At 37.8% G+C, this 19,094-nt stretch overlaps 1 protein-coding gene across 2 annotated transcripts in view; it reads right to left on the reverse strand.

Moving 5' to 3' along the window:
- Positions 1-1,401: 1,401 nt before the first annotated feature.
- Positions 1,402-19,094, reverse strand: part of MED23 (mediator complex subunit 23) — a 37,714-nt gene continuing 20,021 nt past the window's right edge. For both annotated transcript variants that reach the window (XM_084201502.1, XM_084201501.1), the window contains 16 exons: positions 18,442-18,687; positions 18,120-18,262; positions 17,412-17,586; positions 15,553-15,716; positions 14,324-14,448; positions 13,629-13,834; positions 12,524-12,704; positions 10,829-10,999; positions 9,380-9,596; positions 8,327-8,563; positions 7,089-7,254; positions 6,064-6,136; positions 4,717-4,931; positions 4,071-4,191; positions 3,276-3,407; positions 1,402-2,590 (listed from right to left, as the gene is read on the reverse strand). In XM_084201502.1, the coding sequence (XP_084057628.1) occupies positions 2,417-2,590; positions 3,276-3,407; positions 4,071-4,191; positions 4,717-4,931; positions 6,064-6,136; positions 7,089-7,254; positions 8,327-8,563; positions 9,380-9,596; positions 10,829-10,999; positions 12,524-12,704; positions 13,629-13,834; positions 14,324-14,448; positions 15,553-15,716; positions 17,412-17,586; positions 18,120-18,262; positions 18,442-18,687 (2,746 nt within the window). In that variant the 3' untranslated portion in view covers positions 1,402-2,416. The remainder of the gene's footprint in view (positions 2,591-3,275; positions 3,408-4,070; positions 4,192-4,716; positions 4,932-6,063; positions 6,137-7,088; positions 7,255-8,326; positions 8,564-9,379; positions 9,597-10,828; positions 11,000-12,523; positions 12,705-13,628; positions 13,835-14,323; positions 14,449-15,552; positions 15,717-17,411; positions 17,587-18,119; positions 18,263-18,441; positions 18,688-19,094) is intronic.

The following is a 19,094-nucleotide window of genomic DNA, read 5'->3' on the forward strand; positions in this document are numbered from 1 at the left end:
GTCTGCCCAGAAAGCCTTTGGGAAGGCCTGCACAGAACAGTTCACTGGATTTTTGGAGACCAACTGTTTAACCAATTTGTTTGTCTTGTTATCAAAATGGAGCCCAATGGAACTAGAGTGACTTGACTCTGGAATAGAATACAAGATGAATCATAGAATACAACACCGAATTATAGAATTATTAAGGGGTGAAAAGACCTTTAAGATCTTTGAGTCCAACCTTTGACCAAGCACTTCTGTGCTCACCACTGAACCACATCCCTGAGTGCCACACCCATGAGCTTATTAAAACACTTCCAGTGATGGTGATCCCACTTCAGCAGTCTATTTCAATGCATGAAGAACCCTCCAGTGAAGGAATTTTTCCTAATATCAAATTTGAAACTTGAAACCTCTCCTGGCACAACTTGAGACCGTTTCCTCTTGTCTTGTCATTTGTTACATGGGAGAAGAGACCAATCCCCACCACACAATACCCTCCTTTCCAGCAGTTGTAGAGAGCCATGAGGTCTCCCCTGAGCCTCCTCTTGTCCAAGTTAACAACCCCAGCTCCCTCAGCTGCTCTTTAAGACTCCAGACACTTCACCAGCTCCACTGCCCTTCTCTGGACATGCTCCAGCACCTCAATGTCTAACATGTAGTGAGGGGCCCAGAATCAAACACAGGATTTGAGCTGTGGCCTCCCCAGTGCTGAGTGCTGCTGACACTGTAGTATCCCCCAGTATCCTGTTGAGTCCTGGGCAGGATGCCATTGGCCTCCTTGGACACCTGGGCACAGCTGGCTCAAGTTCAGCTGCTGTCACCAGCACCCCTAGGTCCTTTTCTGCAGAGCAGCTTTCCAGCCATTCTGCCCCAGCCTGTAGCAGCCATTGCTGTGACCCAGGTGCGGGATGCGGCACTTGGCCTTCCTGAACCTCATACAGTTGGCTTCAGACCATGGACTGAGCCTGTCCAGACCCCCCTGCAGAGCCTTCCTGCCCTCCAGAAGGTGTCCTCCCTAACTTGGTGTCAATCTGTGACCTGACTCAGGGTGGCCTCCATCTCTTTGTCCTGATTACAGGTACAGACACCAAGCAGGACTGGCCGCAACAACACGCCCTGGAGAAAACCACTTGTGACTAGCAAGGATCAGCATAAATGTGGTTTTCTGTCAGACTGCAAGTTCATTAATGAGCACTCACAGTTACTCAAATTACACTTGGCAGAATTTAGGATCCAAGTACAAGAAGAGCAAAAAAGCAGACTAAAGAACTTCCACCCACCGAGTCACCAACTTCTTTCCACAACTATTACATTTTTAGAGAGATATAAATCAGATCAGACCTGAGTTTATTAACCTGGAATCTATTTGTAACATGTTAAAACTGTCATTAATGCAAAGCTGATAGAGAACTTGGGACAAGGAAGTATCCTCACTATGGTCAATCCTTATTTTTAAGGTAATGAGTATGGAAAAGAAATAAATTTAACAATACTAATATAGACTTTTAAACTGTGGGGTTTTTTAATTACAAATTTGTCCAAAAAGATGAGTATTTACAAAACATTGAGCCTTTCAATTCTGTTATCAAAACCTGATGAGCCCAGTACAGAGAAACCCTTAAGCAGAATATTATACAAATCCAAAATATAGTAAGATCAGTAAAATTGATGTAATTGATTTGATAAAAAGTACACCATTTCCCAAACAGGAAAGATCAAATATGAACCAGCACAGCTTGAAGTGAATATGCAGACTTTCAATAGATTCATTGAAGACAGCCTCCAGAGTGTAAGCCAACAGTCTAGTAACTGACACTACATCAAACCTACTGAGGTGTGTTTAATGAAATCTGTACACACAAAATTTACAAATATTTTCAAAGGTTTGTTCTTAGTTTTTGGAAAGATGTCATCATTAACTCAATAATGATGCAATCTCTCTGTCTAGGAGTGTTTCTGTATAAGGGCTTAAACGGTCTTCCCAAAAGACAAAAAGGATTTAAATTCTCCTGCTGGATGAAAAAATAGAAATTTTTAATAAGGCAGAACCCAAATTTTAAAAGGCTGCTTTACACACAATGAGTGTCTTTTCATATCACAGGCAGAAAAAAGGAAAAATCCAGATGACTCAACCTGGGATAGGGAGCAGAATATGGTAAACTCTTCATAAATCCATGTATTTGCTTGCAGAGGATCTTTACTCAGTGCTTTTGAGAGAATGGCAACATATCCCTTATCTAGTGTCTAGCATAAATAGCTAAGAAGACTGGCATGCACAGGGCTAGGCAGCTTCATGATGAGAAAGAAATCAAAGCAGAAGTCTGTGTGTGGTTCTCAGTCCTCTTATAAAGCATCCCAGATTTCAGATGAGACGCTGCTTCCCTTCAGTCAGTAAGAGGAAGCCCTCATACTGAGGTCAGCTCAGCACTTCATTTCACTGGGTTACTGGCAAGGCCACGTTGACAGGCACTTGGCTGGGCTGTTGTGCTGGGGACCCGTTGCTGAGAGGCTGCTGTGAAACAGCAGCTGGCTCCATTTTGCTGATGTGTGTTATGAAGCGCAGCCGAAGCTTCAAAGCTGGTCTTAAATTACAAATTATCTTCTCAACCTGTTTTAAAAAAAGAAAAAAATGCATTCAGTAAAAAACAGGAGTATTTTTACATGCCACTACTGTACACAAACATCACACTAGCACAACAGAAAATGGGAAAAGTTACAGTAAATAGAGGTATTTACATAAATATTTCTAGCTTTTGGACCTCTTCTGATAACCAATCTTAAAAAACCCCTTCCTGTTGTAAGAGTTGTGCACCAAAGCTTTGTAAAACAAGTCACACAATTGACACTTTTTTAAAGTGCCTACTGTTATAAACTAGAGATAAATTGAGTGAAAGATTTTTCACTGAACATGAATGAAGTCTTCCTTTTGTCACATGTCAAGTTACACCACTGAATCAGAAATTAAGTAAAACTTAAAGAAACAGATTTAAATGAATAAAAGGTATGAAATATCCAATAGCTGTATTTCTAGCAATAGCTCTAATAATAGTATTTAAAGCACCCTGAAGCTGTATCTTAAATTTCAGACTACATAAATTAATCTTGCAATCTGAGATATCTAATCTACTCCATCTGACGCTTTTCCTGCACCAACTTTCTACTTTGTATATAAAGACTAATCAACTGTTAAGCTATTTGTTGTACTGCCACCTATGACAAATAGCTCACAAGAAGATTAAATTATTATATGGGAAAAAAGGTAACTAAAGTGTCAATATCTACTGTTTACTTACTTGGTCTTTCACACTGTCACCTGTAAACATGTATTTCATATGATACAAGAAATCACAAATGGGATCCATGTAGTTCAGGTGGGAGCTGTACCGATCTGCATTCAGGAGCATTTCATAAAATGCCACTCCAATCTGTTTACACAGACACAAAGAGCAACCGAGATGAAAACAGGTTTTAAAATGCTTTAGATTAGAAATACAATAAATATGTACTGCTTTTTAAGTAGCTGTGATTCCTAACAATTTACTTTCTTACACAGATGAATGGACAGGTTTAAGCCATCCCATTATGCTTCACTAAATGATTCTGAAGTTAAGCTCTTCTTTCTAGCAGGGTCTGTGATATCTGACATTTTTTTTAGCTAATCTCCCTACTGGTGAGCTCCATCTCTTTTTTCCTCCTGTAACCTTATCCACACTGATGTGAATGTAAGAAATAGTTCATGTTCCTCCATCCTCACAATTCGCCTCTTGCATACCTGCAGGCAGTAAGTCTGATGTATATTTTGCAAGTAGTTTGAGAGCCAAAGAAAGCATCTATTGCTTGATATTTTTGGGGGTTTACTTCTTTTCTTGCTTAAAAAGAAATGTACTAGGTGTTTGATCCAACAAGATTTCAGTTAGCGTAGGGTGAATACCAACTCAGCAACTCAAATCCTTGCAATTACTGTTTAATCTGTATAGAATCTAATTCTGAATATCTATTACAGATTTCTATCCCATTCTGATTCACTAGTTAATAGCAAAGATAAAATAATCCATACAGTAAAAAGCAAACCATGAACCAGACTTTACCTCTATCATGCACCGTGTCCTCTCCTGCTGGAACCGTTGCAGGAAAGGGCCAACGAGGTGGTAAACGTAGAGCAACTGGAACTCTGTTTTCACAATGGGTATCAAAGCTTCCGTGAGGAACCTGCAGTAGTCAAGACATGTACTGCATCAGCTGTTTGGTTGTTTGGGGTTTTTTATTTCTTTCACCTGTACTAAATTCTAGCCAAAACATCACAGTCTCTCTCACAGATTTAGACCTTTATTTCAGGAAAAAACAGTGTGCCTCTGGAAATATGAGCTATTCGAAATAGGGCAGCTCTAGAATTAAGAATGATATTTACTGTTAGAGTTACAGATGCTTTAGGAACATTCTACAGTCCATGCTTTAAGAAAAATTTAAATTATTAAAAGGATAAAAGCTAATCTAGATTTAAAAAGGCTTATTAAAGGCAGTCACACCACATGACAACCCTAAAGCCTACAGACAACCAGAGTTATGTCAATGGAAGAGGGAGCTGGTAAAAACCTAGTGATCCATCTGGCAAGTCTTAGAGCTCCCCTGTACATATTTATTTGCTGGTATAAGTGCTATAGGTGGAGCTTTGTTATCCACATTATGTGTGGAATTTAAAAGACAAATCACATTATCAAATATCATTGCACCTACTTAGGAATGAGAGAAAGCTGTCCAATGCTGGAATGATGCCAGACTGCATGTGCTAAAGCCAAAGTGTAGCTACAACTCATCTCGGAGTAAGACTGGTGACACGCTGTGAAGTCAAACAGCTGGAATGGGTAACCAACCCACTCTGTCTCTGATGTCAAGCTGGGACTGTTGATGACATTCACAATGCAATCATGGAGAACAATCCAGTATGGCTCCTGGGGGAAATAAACAAAACAACAGAACAAACCCAAAAATTCAGAATTGTTTATAAAAAGAACAACACCTAAGACAATGCTTCCTCAGCTCTTTCTGCTATTAAGGCATTTCTAAAAAGTGTATATACAAATATATATGTATATATGAAACTGTTATAAATGACATATAGTATACAAATGGTAGCTCATAACCATGTCTGATGAAGATGAAAATTAAAGACACACGATACAGAAAGCATCCATGTTAGTGGGTATGGCATGCTCAAGGGTGTGGCATTATCAAGACATATCTCATGAATTAATTATTTAATCACCTGATATAAAGGTCTCTAAAAGATGCAAAGACAAGGCAAAAAGTCTTAGTGAAAGAGGTCTGAGAATTATCTAGTTTTCTGAGTGAAGGCACAAACAGACCAAAAAACCAAGATAGAAACAGGAAATAAAAAAAGGTACAAAAGACAAAGAATATAGATGAAGATACAAGGAGATGAAACAGGAAGAGTAAGTAGCATTATAAAAATAATAAGGATTAAATTCATGTTGGCTTCCCTCCAAGAAGAGGAGCCATTTTATTGGGGAAGAGAGGTCACAAGCTGTGACACACATAAGTACCACATATGGCAAGATCAGAATTACTCAGGCCGTCTTTGTCTAGTACCAAGAGTCATGATATTCAGAAGATCAAAGTTTCTACTGATACACAAACTGCAGTACTGCAGACATTTCCTTTTGCAATCTTAGCCACATCTCATTTACATGGTTTAAGAACTACAAGATGTGAAAGCACAAGCAATAATCAAAAAATAACTTAGCAGGAGAACCTTTATAGATCTTCCTATTACATAGCTCCAGTTCCAAATACTACACATTGGCATTTAACTATGTATTTGAACAGGAGTGATTTACTTCTTTTCATCCTAACCTCAAAGCATGACAGAAAAACAAAACACCTGGTCAATTTTTCTATGCTGGAGGAGCAGACTTTTCTCAAACATGCACACAGCCTTGTAAATAGATTGCAGTGGAATCTACAGATGTTGGCTATAAGTTTTTACAATGTACTCTAGAAAGATGATAAATGTTTCATGGAAGAGTAATTTTTTTTATTTTAAAATACAACACATTGACTCACTGGTAAGGCTGTGATAATCAGTCCAATCGCATTCATCCAAGCCGTGATGTTCTCTCTTGGCACCAGGGGCTGACTAGAGATAAAGACAAAGAAAACTAAAGCTCTAAAGTACACAACTGCAATTTGTGCTTCTTGTGAATCTACAGACCAGGTGTGCTTACACCAAGAATGTTTGTCAGGTTGAGAGAACTACAAAAACACACACAGGTATTTACAGAGCCAGAAGATGGTATAAATGCTATTAGGATGCCGGTGTGTTTTACATTAGCAGCAGGTTTCCTTCAAAGGCTTCAAACTTCTTTCCTTAAGCTTTAGCACCTAAGGGTTGTTTGTCCCTTTATTGATTCCTTACCTTCATATGCCCCAAATACAGCTAACAATGATATATTACTAAGCCACATGAGGCTATACCCAAGCAATTCCAGTTTGTCACTGCTCAGTGACATCAACTGAATGGCTACAAGAATACTGGGTCCTGTCTCTCAGTGCAGTTTTTTCAGTGGTTGCTCAAGAAGCAGCTATGGGTCAAATTTAATGCATCGTGACAAAGCTCAGCCTTGGCATATGACTCTTTCAAAGTACCTCTGATCTACACCAGCATCAGGAAGATTCAGAGTCCTGCCAATGATTCCTGTCTCTTTCTTTTCACTCAAAGATGCTGTGGTATCAACTGCTCTCCTTTCAGCACAGCTAAAAGAATAACAGACTTTCTCCAGGCTTTCCTGCTAAACCAAATGGATAAGAGCTTTGCCTGCATGATGTCTTCCCTCTAACTTTTATGGGCATCATGCCATGTCAACTGTTCCTGAAGCACACAATCCACTACACCACAGGAATCTAAGACATGATTTTTCTGCTTGATCCCTGTCACCTTGTTTGTCACCCAAAGATACTTTATATATAAAATGTTACCTATATACACTTATTTATTTTTTTTAGTAAGAAATTTAGTATTAGAGACTACCTTAGCAATCTCTAATTATGTATGATATATTGCAGAAAACCATTTCAGAAAGCCAACATACCTCTTCAGCACAACATTCAGCAGAGCATTGCCCACCTCCTTCCCTGGAACAGCCAGAGCCATGAGCTCAACACAGGTAACATGCAGAGCATGGGCAGCTGGGTTAGGAAACTCATTGAATCTCCAGTCACAATTTGGAAATGGACCAGGTGATTTACCTGCCATAGGTGGCAATGGTTAAGGAAAAAAAAGCTGCCCCAACATAGACAAGCATAAGCAGCAGTCATTAAAAATAAATGTATATACCACATACCAAACTGAACTGAAAATTATTGAAAACAAGTTGAACAATCACATTTCATTAAAAAGAAAGACATACAGAAGTATGAATATAAGATACTGATAATCATTGAAGAATTGCATGAATACATAGCTATAAATATATTACACCCAAAGCCATGCAAAGGATAAACCTTCCTGATGAAGAGGTGGAAAAAACACCAACCACCTCATTCACTATCTGCTTCCAAGAGGAGAAAATATAAATAATAGGAATTTTCTATGCTGATATTCAGAAACCATTAATTTGCCTCCCAGTTAGATCTTCTAGCAGACTTCTATGCAAAAGGAGTATCTGCTTAGTCTCTGAAAATATTCCACTTTCCCAAACAAGACTTATTTATTTGAAATACATACAGAAAAGTTCTCCAGAGTTAACATTTGCATAAAAGCAGGGGTGTTTATAATTTTAGTGTTCTTTAGAGACACCAAATAGACATCTTTCAAGTTACACAATTAAGAAAGGGAAGTTCAGAAGGAATGAAAGAATTTGTAACACCCTGAAGATTGGTCAACTCTTGTAAAGCTGCTCCAGAAAGAAGCCAAAGTCCCAGAAGATTCCTATTCTCTAATTTGCCAACTATTTCCACATCTTAAATATGGCACTGCTCTCAATATTTTATTCTCAGTAATACTAATAAATGTCACTAGAAAACAGTAATCTCATTTTCAAAAAATTCATTAAAACTCACATTTGGCAAAAAGCTTTTTTTTTTTTTTTGACAATCAAAATTCAATTCAGAAAGCATAAACATCAGTAATTGCATTTCTAAGTGATGCTTTAACAGTGAAATATTTATACAGCTGTACCGTACTTCACTTTCACCATATCTTTTTAAGATGGCTACTAGGGCAGCACATCCCTGTTTGGAATATTAAAGAAGTGGAAATTCTTATTTTGATGAAATGAAGCTTAAGACATTGTCACAGCCTGCCTAAAACAAACTTTTAGAAGGATATTGTCTACTAGTCTTCCAATAAGCTTGCAATAGTAAGCATCATCAGGAACCCATGGATTCTCTTCTCGGGGATTCATGGCACATTTGAGGTAAGTATCACTCAGACACCAGCCTGGTGGACGATTATCTTTGAGAGAGCCAATTATGGCATGAACAAGTTTTCTCTTGAGGTTTGTGCGCTCTCTCAAATGCCCCTCATAATAGTGAAGAGTGTTGTACAGGTAGGTCACTGGTCGGTCTGCCAAGGAGAAAGGGAAAACAATAAAAGCCAGAAATAACTGCATCACTATCTGTGGCAAGCAAAACTAAAATCAAGAGCTCTGCAAGACTAAGTTGTATTTATTTAAAAACAGCACATATGGAATTGATTCATGTTCTTTATTACAACATAGTCTACAAAACTGATTTTCCTTTGTCTCGTACATACTTCAGTGTTTGTGCAGAACAAAAAATGTTGAACTAAGAGGGTCAGAATTACTAACAGTTCACAACTTAATGGTAATATTAATATATTTGTAAGAAAACTGACTAAATAATCTCTTCATATACAAGGTATTAGGTAAGAAGAATTCAGATATGAAGTCATAGTAAAGAAAGACTATTGTAAATTGTCTGAGCATAACATAGCAATGACACCTGTAAAAGAACTAATATAAAAGTGCATTTCTAAAAGTATTCAAGTATCAGGTCAAGTTATTAGAATCTTAAGTAAGGATAGAGAGAGGAACTGCTTTTCAATTGTTTCAGTGTTGGCAAGAGAAAGTTTGTTAGGACACAGGTCCAAGTATTTACTACTAGAAGGGAATGGAAGGGAAAGGTGTGAAGGAAGCATGAATTAGCAAGAGATACCTGAATAAAAACAAGTTCACTGTTACTAAGCTGAAATTCACTAAATAGGAAATGCACTTCTCTGTGTAAATGTACACAGGGTTTAGAGAACAGGAAAGGAATAAGACACTGGCGTGCTAATACATGAACGTTATGAATGAAAGCGGTGAAGAGGACATAATGATCACAACAGGAATATATCCGACTGTATTCATGGAACACTTACCATGGAATTTGTATAAACCTCCCAGATGATCCAATAACGTTTCTAGTGATTTGGACACTGGAAGCAATTCCAGAAATCTATGAATTACAATGTCAAACACTGGCAGAAAGCGCAGGCATACATTTCCAAAATAAATTGGCAAGTACTGGGGCTGGATCTGAACTGGGGGATTCACTTGCTCTGCCAAGCCTTCAAAGTACAGCTTTTCAGGGTATTTCTATAAGGAAAGAAACCCACCAAAATCAAAATCTCTTTCTTCATAAGTAATGGATTAAACATTCAGCATCTACATTGCTTTAAAAAGACACTTCAGAACCCTCTTTATCACATTTGAATTCAGTGAAGCTTACTCTAAGCTTACTGAAGAAAATTGAACTCTGACTTAAATGGATTATTAAAATAGTAGATAACATCTTCAAAAAAAAAAAACCAAACGTACAATACAGAACAAAGGGTCACCACCACTCAAAATGGGCATAAGAGAATATTAAGAATCCCAAAGCAAAGCTGAAAGCAGCCAGTGCTGAAGGGTCCTTTGTCATGAGCTTGAAGAGAAAACCTAGGGGAAATAAGCACTACTGGAACTTTCTTCATGATATGCTGAATTAGAAGACTAGAAATAGGATGAATGTACTAATTCCCTTGGAAAGAACTGTAGCGTACTCAAAAAACAGATGGGAACTGCTGAGAGCTGAACTTATATTTTACCTGTGACTGAAATTTCTATATGCCAGGTTGTGTGTAGTGACTGTGCAGCCATGTCAGAGCACTTCCCAGGCTCATTTGCCTCCCTGCTACCCTTACATTTTTAGTTAGGCACTGTCAAAACATTGTACAGCCAAGTCAGAGGGCTAATATAGACCAAACAGCTCCTGGATCAAACTAGATGGCATGTACTGAGTTACATGACAGCTTGTTTATATCTGTTCTATCTCACTGTTTATTTTTTGACAGCACAGCTCATTGGCACATCCTTTTCTAGTCAGCAGGAACCAGTATGTTTGTAGAAGCATTAAAATCTCAGCAACTCTCTTCCCTAACACATCAGGCTATCATGTTCTAGTCCCCCAGAAGACAGAAGAAGTTTTAATAATTAGAAGAAAATGCAGGTTTAACTATTGGTATAGTCACAAAACAGCAGGAAAAAAACCTTCTCCCTGTGCACAAAAACTCTGTTTTAAGTGAATTTCTGTATAAACAAGATTTTAAAATTATTTAATTTAGATGAGCAAGAATGAATATCCACCCAATTCTTAAGCTACCCCTATTTTTTAATATCACTGCATTATATTTTCAAAGTCATTACATATGTGATTTATTATTTTCATACTAGCCCAAACAAATTATGGCTTATTAGGCAAGTCCAAAAATTGATAACCCTGTCCTGTAAATCATGGCTGATATCAATTCCAAATTATTACAATAAAAGAATATTATTAGCTGTGATACCTTGTGGTAACTCATATGCTTGGTATGCCAGTCATTCTGCAGCCAGTGTTCCGGAGAATTCTCCTTCACAAAATCACTCACTCTGTTTCTGAAATCATTAGGCTTCAGTAAGAGTAATTGGATTATGAAGTAACAAACTTGAGCTTCATTTCCTTCATGACTACGCATAGCCTTAGGTGAAACAGATTAGATAACATGAAATTACAGTTGACACTGCTGCCTGCTCTATAGCCCCAAAACATGACAGCCAAATTTGCTACATCTGCACACAAATTCACACTGAATATATAGTCTTTCAACTCTGTTTTTCAAGTGAAGCCATAAAAAAAGAGGCAGGTTTAATCCCTACCTCATTTTCTGTTCCATGGGCAGAAAGTCTTACAAACCTCCCAGTGATAGCACTTTCTGAAGGAATTCTAGCTCATTCTTATCTGTCAGTTGTCTTATTGAAAATAACCAATTAAGTGACAATGAAATTAAGATTGCTTTTAACAACTGGCCATTGACATGATTTGACTTCAGTCTGAAAACCATATTAGAATTCAAACAACCAGCTTTACATTAAGATGAGATTTAAAACGAAATATAAAGGACAATTACTTAATGCAAATGTAGTTCTCTCTAGGTGAGTACTGCTTTATTTTATAGGATAACATGAAAAGCAAGAGAATGCCATTTCTGTCTGACTATGATGAAAGAGGCTGCTTTCTAAGGAAAGAAAGCACACTCAAATCACTACAAGATTTTCCATATGCTTGTGAATGCATTAATAGCATGCCATATCCTATCTACCTTTTAAGGCTGCAGGAATTGCACAATATAGAATCATTTCGGGTAGGAAAGACCTTTAAGATCATTGAGTCCAACCATTAATTAAGCAGGGCCATGAAACCATATCCTGAAGTGCTGCACCTACACATCTTTTGAGTATCTCCAAGGATGGTGACTCAATCACATCCCTGGGCAGCCTGTCCCAACACTTGACAACTCTTTCAGTGAAGGTATTTTTCGCAATATCCTATCCAGCAGAGCTTCCTCCTGTCCTATTGCCTGTCACTACTTACGGGAGAAGAGGCCAACCCCAGCGTGGTTACACCCTCCATTCAGGCAGCTGTAGTGAGCAATAAAGTCTCCCCTGAGCCTCCTTTTCTCCAGGTTAAACACCCCGAGCTCCCTCAGCTGCTCCTCACAGGACTTGTGCTTCAGACCTTTTACCAGCTCTGCAGCCCTTCCTCTGGACATGCTCAATGTCTGCCTTGTGGTGAGGGGCCCAGAACTGCCCAGCCTGTAGCACTGCACGGGGCTGTGACCCAAGTGCAGGACCCAGAACCTGGCCTTGCTGAACTTCAGATGACTGGCCTCAGCCCATTGATGCAGCCTGTCCACATCCCTCTGCAGAGCCTAAATAACTGCAAGGCTCTGAGGTCAGAGACTCAAACCACTAATCACAACATTTAATAACATCAGTTCAATGGTTGCCATTGAATAACCAAGAACTGCTTCCCTGAAGACTCAGAGAACTGTAAGAGTTGGGATTTTATGTTGCTTAAAGAAGTAAACTACTATTTTCTTGATTACTAACTTACCAAATAGTCACTATTTAAGACCAATCCATTTTTAAAAGATTGTTCCTAAAAAATGAGTCCGACAGCAGACTGCATGAACTGCCACCTTATCTTCTGAAGTGATACTTACCAAACAGAGTATCAACCTATCCAGTGTTACAATATTGTATTTCCACACCATGTCATTGAGAATCTCAATACATTTGTTGAGCTGCTGTCCTCCTGCAGATGTAGAGAATTCATACACCAAAAAATCTGCAAATGTCCTGACATGTGCCACCAGCGCTCTGGCCCCAATTCTTTCTAACACTCTAGTAGGGAAGAAAAAAAAAAGGCAACAAGAAATTGTTACAATTCCTTACACATTCCTAACTGGTCTATTTGATATGAATAAGCAGTTTTTAACACAATTGTCTTAAACAAAAAAATAGATAAAATTCCCTCCCTTTTATTAAATTACTGAAGTAAATGCCAAAGCAAAGCAAAAAACACCAACTTTAGAGCAGGAGAACTCCTAAGTTGAAATACTATTTAGGAGAAATGCTTCAAGTTCACCGATTTAATCTGTGGTATTCTGCTCAGAACCCATGCTTTACTTATATAATTGTACTTACACACCTCTGAGGACAACCTTCTGTAACTCAACTTTATTTTCCTACGCTACGCACTTTAATATAGCCATAGCATTATAAACTATTTCCTCACTGCACGCTAGAGTAACACATGCTATCAGAAACACTGTTTCAGCAGACCTAGGAAGGACTGAAAAGAAACAGATCTCTTTTTCACAGCTGGAACTGATGCTATTTCTATCAGGAACAAATTTAAAAAATCAGATGATTACTACTTCTGTAATTACTCTTCATCTTAATACAACATTTGTTTTCTAAAGAAATATCTGTCCTTTAGTCATTAATAACCGTTAAGTAAATGAATGCTTTTTATTTTCAATTTACCCTTTCAGATTGCTTGAAACACTGTTATTACAAGTAAACTGCCTAATTCAAACACCTCACATCCTTGTTTGTTACCAGGAAAAACATGCACTGCAGACCACTGCATGGTGGAACCAATCCTAAACACTACACAATTATTATGGCACGCTGGCTACTACCTAGCTCCACTCTCTTTTTCCATGCTATGCGTGGTCCAAATTAATTAAAGGGACAAGCTGTTAATTATGAATTATGTCCTCAGAGCTGTAATAATTTTGAAATAGCACTTTTTAAGCTCACCTGTAACCAATTTGATTAATGTGATCAGTGTCTAACAACATCTTCCACAGGAGACACAGGAAAAGCGGGGATGAACCTTGAGCAGAGAAGTGTGTGATTATTTCATTCTCACTGGTCATTGACTTCCACTTCCGGTATTCTTCTTCCACATTCTTCTTCAGATTAAAACGGCTTTCCTGAGGCACATTGTTCTGCTTGAAGAACACCTGAAAAAAGTAGGCTTTGCTGTGACTGAGAGCCTACAGTAAAACATTTGAACAGGGAAATTTTGGCTGATTTAGCAGCATATGGGTTCTGACTTGCTTGTATACAGCCTACCAGGGAGGGTTGTTATTTCACTGTGATACCTCAGTGACTGTTTTGTCATTAACAAAGCTACATGACTAACTGCCACAAGAAAAAAAATGGCTTTTCCAACTTTTAATTTTCATTTTTAATTTTTAAACCATCTGATCTACATTACACCAGAAGTATCAATTGACCTAATCTCACTTTAGAATACTCTAGAGGAATGTAGCTAACATATTTCTAAAGAAATAGCAATGTTATAATCATGCTGCATTCTTTAGGGACTTGAGATTAATGCAGTCTAGACAGGGGAAGAACCTCACCAACCCACAAAAGGCAAAGGATCTTGTTAAGAGAATAAATGCACTGTATTTACAATTGTAAAGTCTTCAGGTTTAAACTATTACCTGCAGAGGAGCTGGAAAACAGCTTAGTGTATGTGATGCCCAGTTATGTGGAGTGAAACTCATGATAGTCTGCAGTATATCCTTGCACCAAGTTCCCTGAATTGAATCAGAGCCTGTGAAAAAGTCTAGAAAAGGGATTGATGGTATTAGAATTGCTCCTTTTGTCATCATATGCATCAAGGCTTTTCTAGTCCAACACAGTTTCCTTTTTTTGTCCAACTTCTCCCAGCCCCTTTCTTTAACTTTATTTGCTCTATAGAAGATGCTGGATATTACCTTTCTTATGCTATTAACAATAAGAAAATTATTTATAAGCTTTGAGCTAGAAATAAAGCAATGATGATTTTAACATTTTGTACTTAATTTCCTGTAATGTCACTAAAAGAAGCTTCTGCTGATTAACTGATTAGACTTTTAGAAAAAAATCCTGAGGAAGATAATGATGGCGAAATTGCCAGATGACATTTTATATTGCTTCAAAAAGGCTGCTCAGAAGTACTTGCCCCAATTAAGCTGTAGAAATGAAAGCCTCATTCCCCCAAACTTTGGGCTGATTTCATCAAAGGTTGAGAAATAGTTAAAAAAATAAAAAAAGAAACCAACACATAGAAGTTCTTTCCCTTTCAAATCACATCCACCTCCAGTCTTTGTGAATCAGTTGCTCTAACTCTCCAGTGTGTCTGCAGACTAGAACCATAAAAAAGGAGAGAGAAAACATCTCCCTCAAATCTAACAAAAAGCCTGATCCATGTCACTGCACACTGTTAAAAGCTTCAAAAGACACAATGAAAGCTTCTTTTTTTCTCTTCCCAAAAAAAGAAACTCAACATTCAGACTACTTTTTCTTAAATGCAAGCTATAGAGGGGGTGGCTCCTGCATGATCAGCACAGTTGCTGTGAGTATTTCATGCTATTAAAATAGCATGTATCAGTAATCAATTCAAGTGTTTAGATTTAAAATAATGAAACTTAAAATAAGACACTAAAAAACCTTTAAACCCTAGTCACAGTGTACCTCTGAATAAACTTTTAAAGAATGTTTCATTGTGTCTTCAATAATAGCTTTTTGCCTAAAAACAAGTAGTTGGAAATTAAAATTACACTTTTTTTTCAAAACCAGAAGTGCATGGGATATGTTTTATGACTAGGTCATTACCACGACACTCTTTTGAAAAGTACTTTAGAGAAATAGTTTGACTACAGCTTTTATTGGGATGTACTGCTATTACCTGTCACATGTGTTGCCCTTGCCAGAGTTAAGATCAAAGCCCTGTTGAGTTCTTCCGATTCTGCTGAAAGAACTGTTTTGGGATCATTGAGGAACCGTGTGAACTGCGGTTGGACTTCTGAGCTGCCCAAAGCTGTGATTAGCCTTAGAGCAGTACTCTCAACACTGAAAGAAGGAAACAGTCCAGTTAGCAAGTAATACTTAACCTGATACTTCCAGGATTCCAAAAATACCTATTTTTTTCCTCCATTTGTTTTAAAAATTATGTTCTGAACCTTTTGAAAAAGTTCACTTTTTCCACTGTTTAATAAATTTATCAACTATTTCAGTACCTTATTTTCAAATAAAGCACTCAAAAGTAGATTTAGAAAAAACCCAATTTCAGAGACCCTGACAAAGAGCCTCAAGTATCTCCAATTTAGTGCCCCCTTATTATTTTTTGCACATCTTCATCTGAAGGAGATAATATAAATAAATATATGCAAAACCAAAATAAAAAGGCATGAATAATACATAGGAAGCTTCAAAGCTAACTACCATCTTCAAGCAGACAGCACTAAATTGTCCTTATTAAAGAAATTAGGAAGCTGAGGAAGTATAACTTTTGATTAAAAGCACTTTAATTTCCAGTGCTTTAGTTGGAAACACTTTTCACACCAGGTAGTTTGAAGTCATTGGAAGGATTTTTATAACATTGTCTTTGAAATGTCAAAGCCATAGTTTAGTTTATTCTAGTTGCAATGCAGTGCTCATTAAAATTGACTAACATCTGTATTTTACAGACGAAGTGACAAAACAAGATTGAGGTCATTGAGGTCAATAAAGACATCAAGGCCTTGAATTTAAACTTGTCTTAATGTTTTCTTTATGCCTGGTAAAGGATAAGCAACTAGGCAATTTCAATTTAGACTATGAATTGAGAAGCCTGATCCAGTGGAAGGTGTCCCTGCCCACAGCAAAAGAGCTGGAACTAGATGAACTTTAAGGTCCCTTCCAACCCAAACCAACCTATGAATCTATGAATTTACTGTATAATTAGACTTTCTCTATATGAACTGGCAATAATGAAGTTACTCTGTCTCATATACTCCCACAAGATTTATTGTACTCTAAGAGTCAATGGACACTATTTTCCCCAACTTTCTGATAACAAGCCCCAGATTCTACATGGAAACTGAATCTCATGCTCTTCAACATTGTTAACAGGTAAACTCAAAGCTTTTGCCCGGAATTACCTGCATAACCTCTCTAGACCTTCTCTAACCAGCTTTGTCACCTTTCTTGTATTCAAATTAACCACTGTTTTAGGCTATCATGACACACACCATAGGAAGGACTCCACTCAGCTTCATGTACAGTCACCATAGGTTTGCAGAAACTCTTTCTCAGATGCAGAGTGAACCAGATTAATCCTCTGACCTGACTGAAAATCAAACTTACATAAAAAATAACTGGAACCAACTTAACTCTTGTAATGGAATTAATCTTCCTCCACAGAAGGAAGCAAGCACAGTCTCACTGACAGACAAGCCAAGCACTGATTACAAGTAGCAGGCATTGCCCTTTATCTACCATGCAAGAAGCACTTCTTGGATATGACAGTTCTGTCCAAGAACTGTCCTGTGTGCTGACTCATGACACTGCTGCCGTGTGTGTGCAAGACACTGCCTCGTGTGTCTCTGCAGAGCACTACTACTAACATCCAACTGTACATCTGAAACACGCCCTGCTGAGACATCCCAGAACAAGTCAGTCACAGAAGTAAGACTGGGTAGTGCCATTTAAACAGCTCCCATGAAGCTTTCAAGAAGAAGAAAAAGGAATCTGAGTTTATGGACAAATATGGCAAACGTCACTCACCAGAGATGAAGCTGGTTCTGATTAGTTTGTGGCACAGCAGCCAAGGAATGAAGATGGCTGAGGAGCTGGACTCTGTAATGAGGCTGGATGTGATGCATCCGATAGCTAAACATTTCCAGCAGAGTATGCAAAATTCCCCATGCATGAGATTTGAACACTGTTGGCAGGAGCTGACCTTATGGAAAAAAAATTTGAAAGATAAGTTTTACAACTGACCACACCTTGAAATACAACTACAGAGTACACTGGCTTTATTAGGCTGTAAGTCACAGACATTTGGTTTGAAAAGTGTATTACCTCTAAAGAGCATATGTGCAAATGCTGTCTGAAGATGCTGTAAATGTATACAGCTAAATAATCTTTTGAATGAACACATACAGCAGACATGCAAATTATTTTAACAAGAGCAATTAAGTACCCTGTGTGTCTCAAAGTAACTTTGCTTATGCTTTTCCACTAAGCATGTTTTTACACAACACAGCACAACTGGAAAGGTCCTGGCCGTACAAGTGATGGCATAAAGGGACAGCAGCATAACTAGTCTGGAATTTACTGCAGCACTAGGACAACTTCCACAGTTTCTTTTGTATTAAACTAATTTATACATGCTGCATCATTATATTTTCAGTTTTACTATGATCTCCAGTTGCCATTAAATGAAAATACTACTTAACAGAAAGAAAGGGGGGAAAAGGTTTTCTTTCTTACTGATGAAGCCTTTGATGCCCAAGGATTCTATTTCCATATAAACCAACAGGCGACTATAGGTTTCCACAAGAGCAGGAGCCAAGGCCACACTGGATTTTGCATGAGCCAGCTTAATTACCCTTGTAGCTATGCTGTGAATCAGACTGGGGAAAGAGAGAAAGCGTTTCTGAATCAAAAACACAGACCTGAAATGTAACACATTTTCAAAGTAAATTAATAGATCTATATATGACATGTCCAGCCACAGGAAGCCTTTCTGATGATAATTAGCTACATACAGATTTACAGGTTAAAAAGGAGAAACTAGCTGCATATACTGTACCTCATTTTGGCATGAACTGTGAGGGAGTCCAAGAGGTTCATTGGCAATGGGGTGATAGACCCTGATGCCATGCAATTAGTCCCTGGAAGAGGTGTCCTCATGTTGCCGTTTCCATAAATAGTCTCTACTAGCACACCCATTGGCAAAGTGAAACACTCTGAATTGGTAGAGTAAGCATTGCACAATAAGGCAATTTTGTAGTCATTCATCTGTAAGCTCTTATTCCTTAAGCTCTGTTGCAAAAACCTGTGTGCCATAAAGATTAAACATTAAGCAGAAAGAAGAATACATGCATTCCAGGAATACAGCTACAACAATCTCAGTTATAAAGCACATTATAAAATAGTAGAAAAAATCAAAATAGTTATTAATTGCACTACATCAAAACAACTGCTTCTTATGCCACAGTTTCACTGTGTTATGATTTTTCTACATTGGAGAAACAACTCAGGAAAAAAAAAACCACAGCTGAAATCAACTTTCCAGATAAAAAACTTAATCCAATATACTGCTTATCCACACTTTCCAAACCACAGCATAACAAAACAAAATTGTCCATTTACTTTCAGATTCTCTATCAATAATAAAGACTGATTATTCTGAGATAAAATATATAATTTCTGTTAGCTGGATAACAACAGTTCACTTTTTGT

The sequence above is a fragment of the Fringilla coelebs genome, assembly GCF_963513975.1.
Source record: "Fringilla coelebs genome assembly, chromosome: 3".
In the NCBI taxonomy this organism is placed as follows: domain Eukaryota; kingdom Metazoa; phylum Chordata; class Aves; order Passeriformes; family Fringillidae; genus Fringilla; species Fringilla coelebs.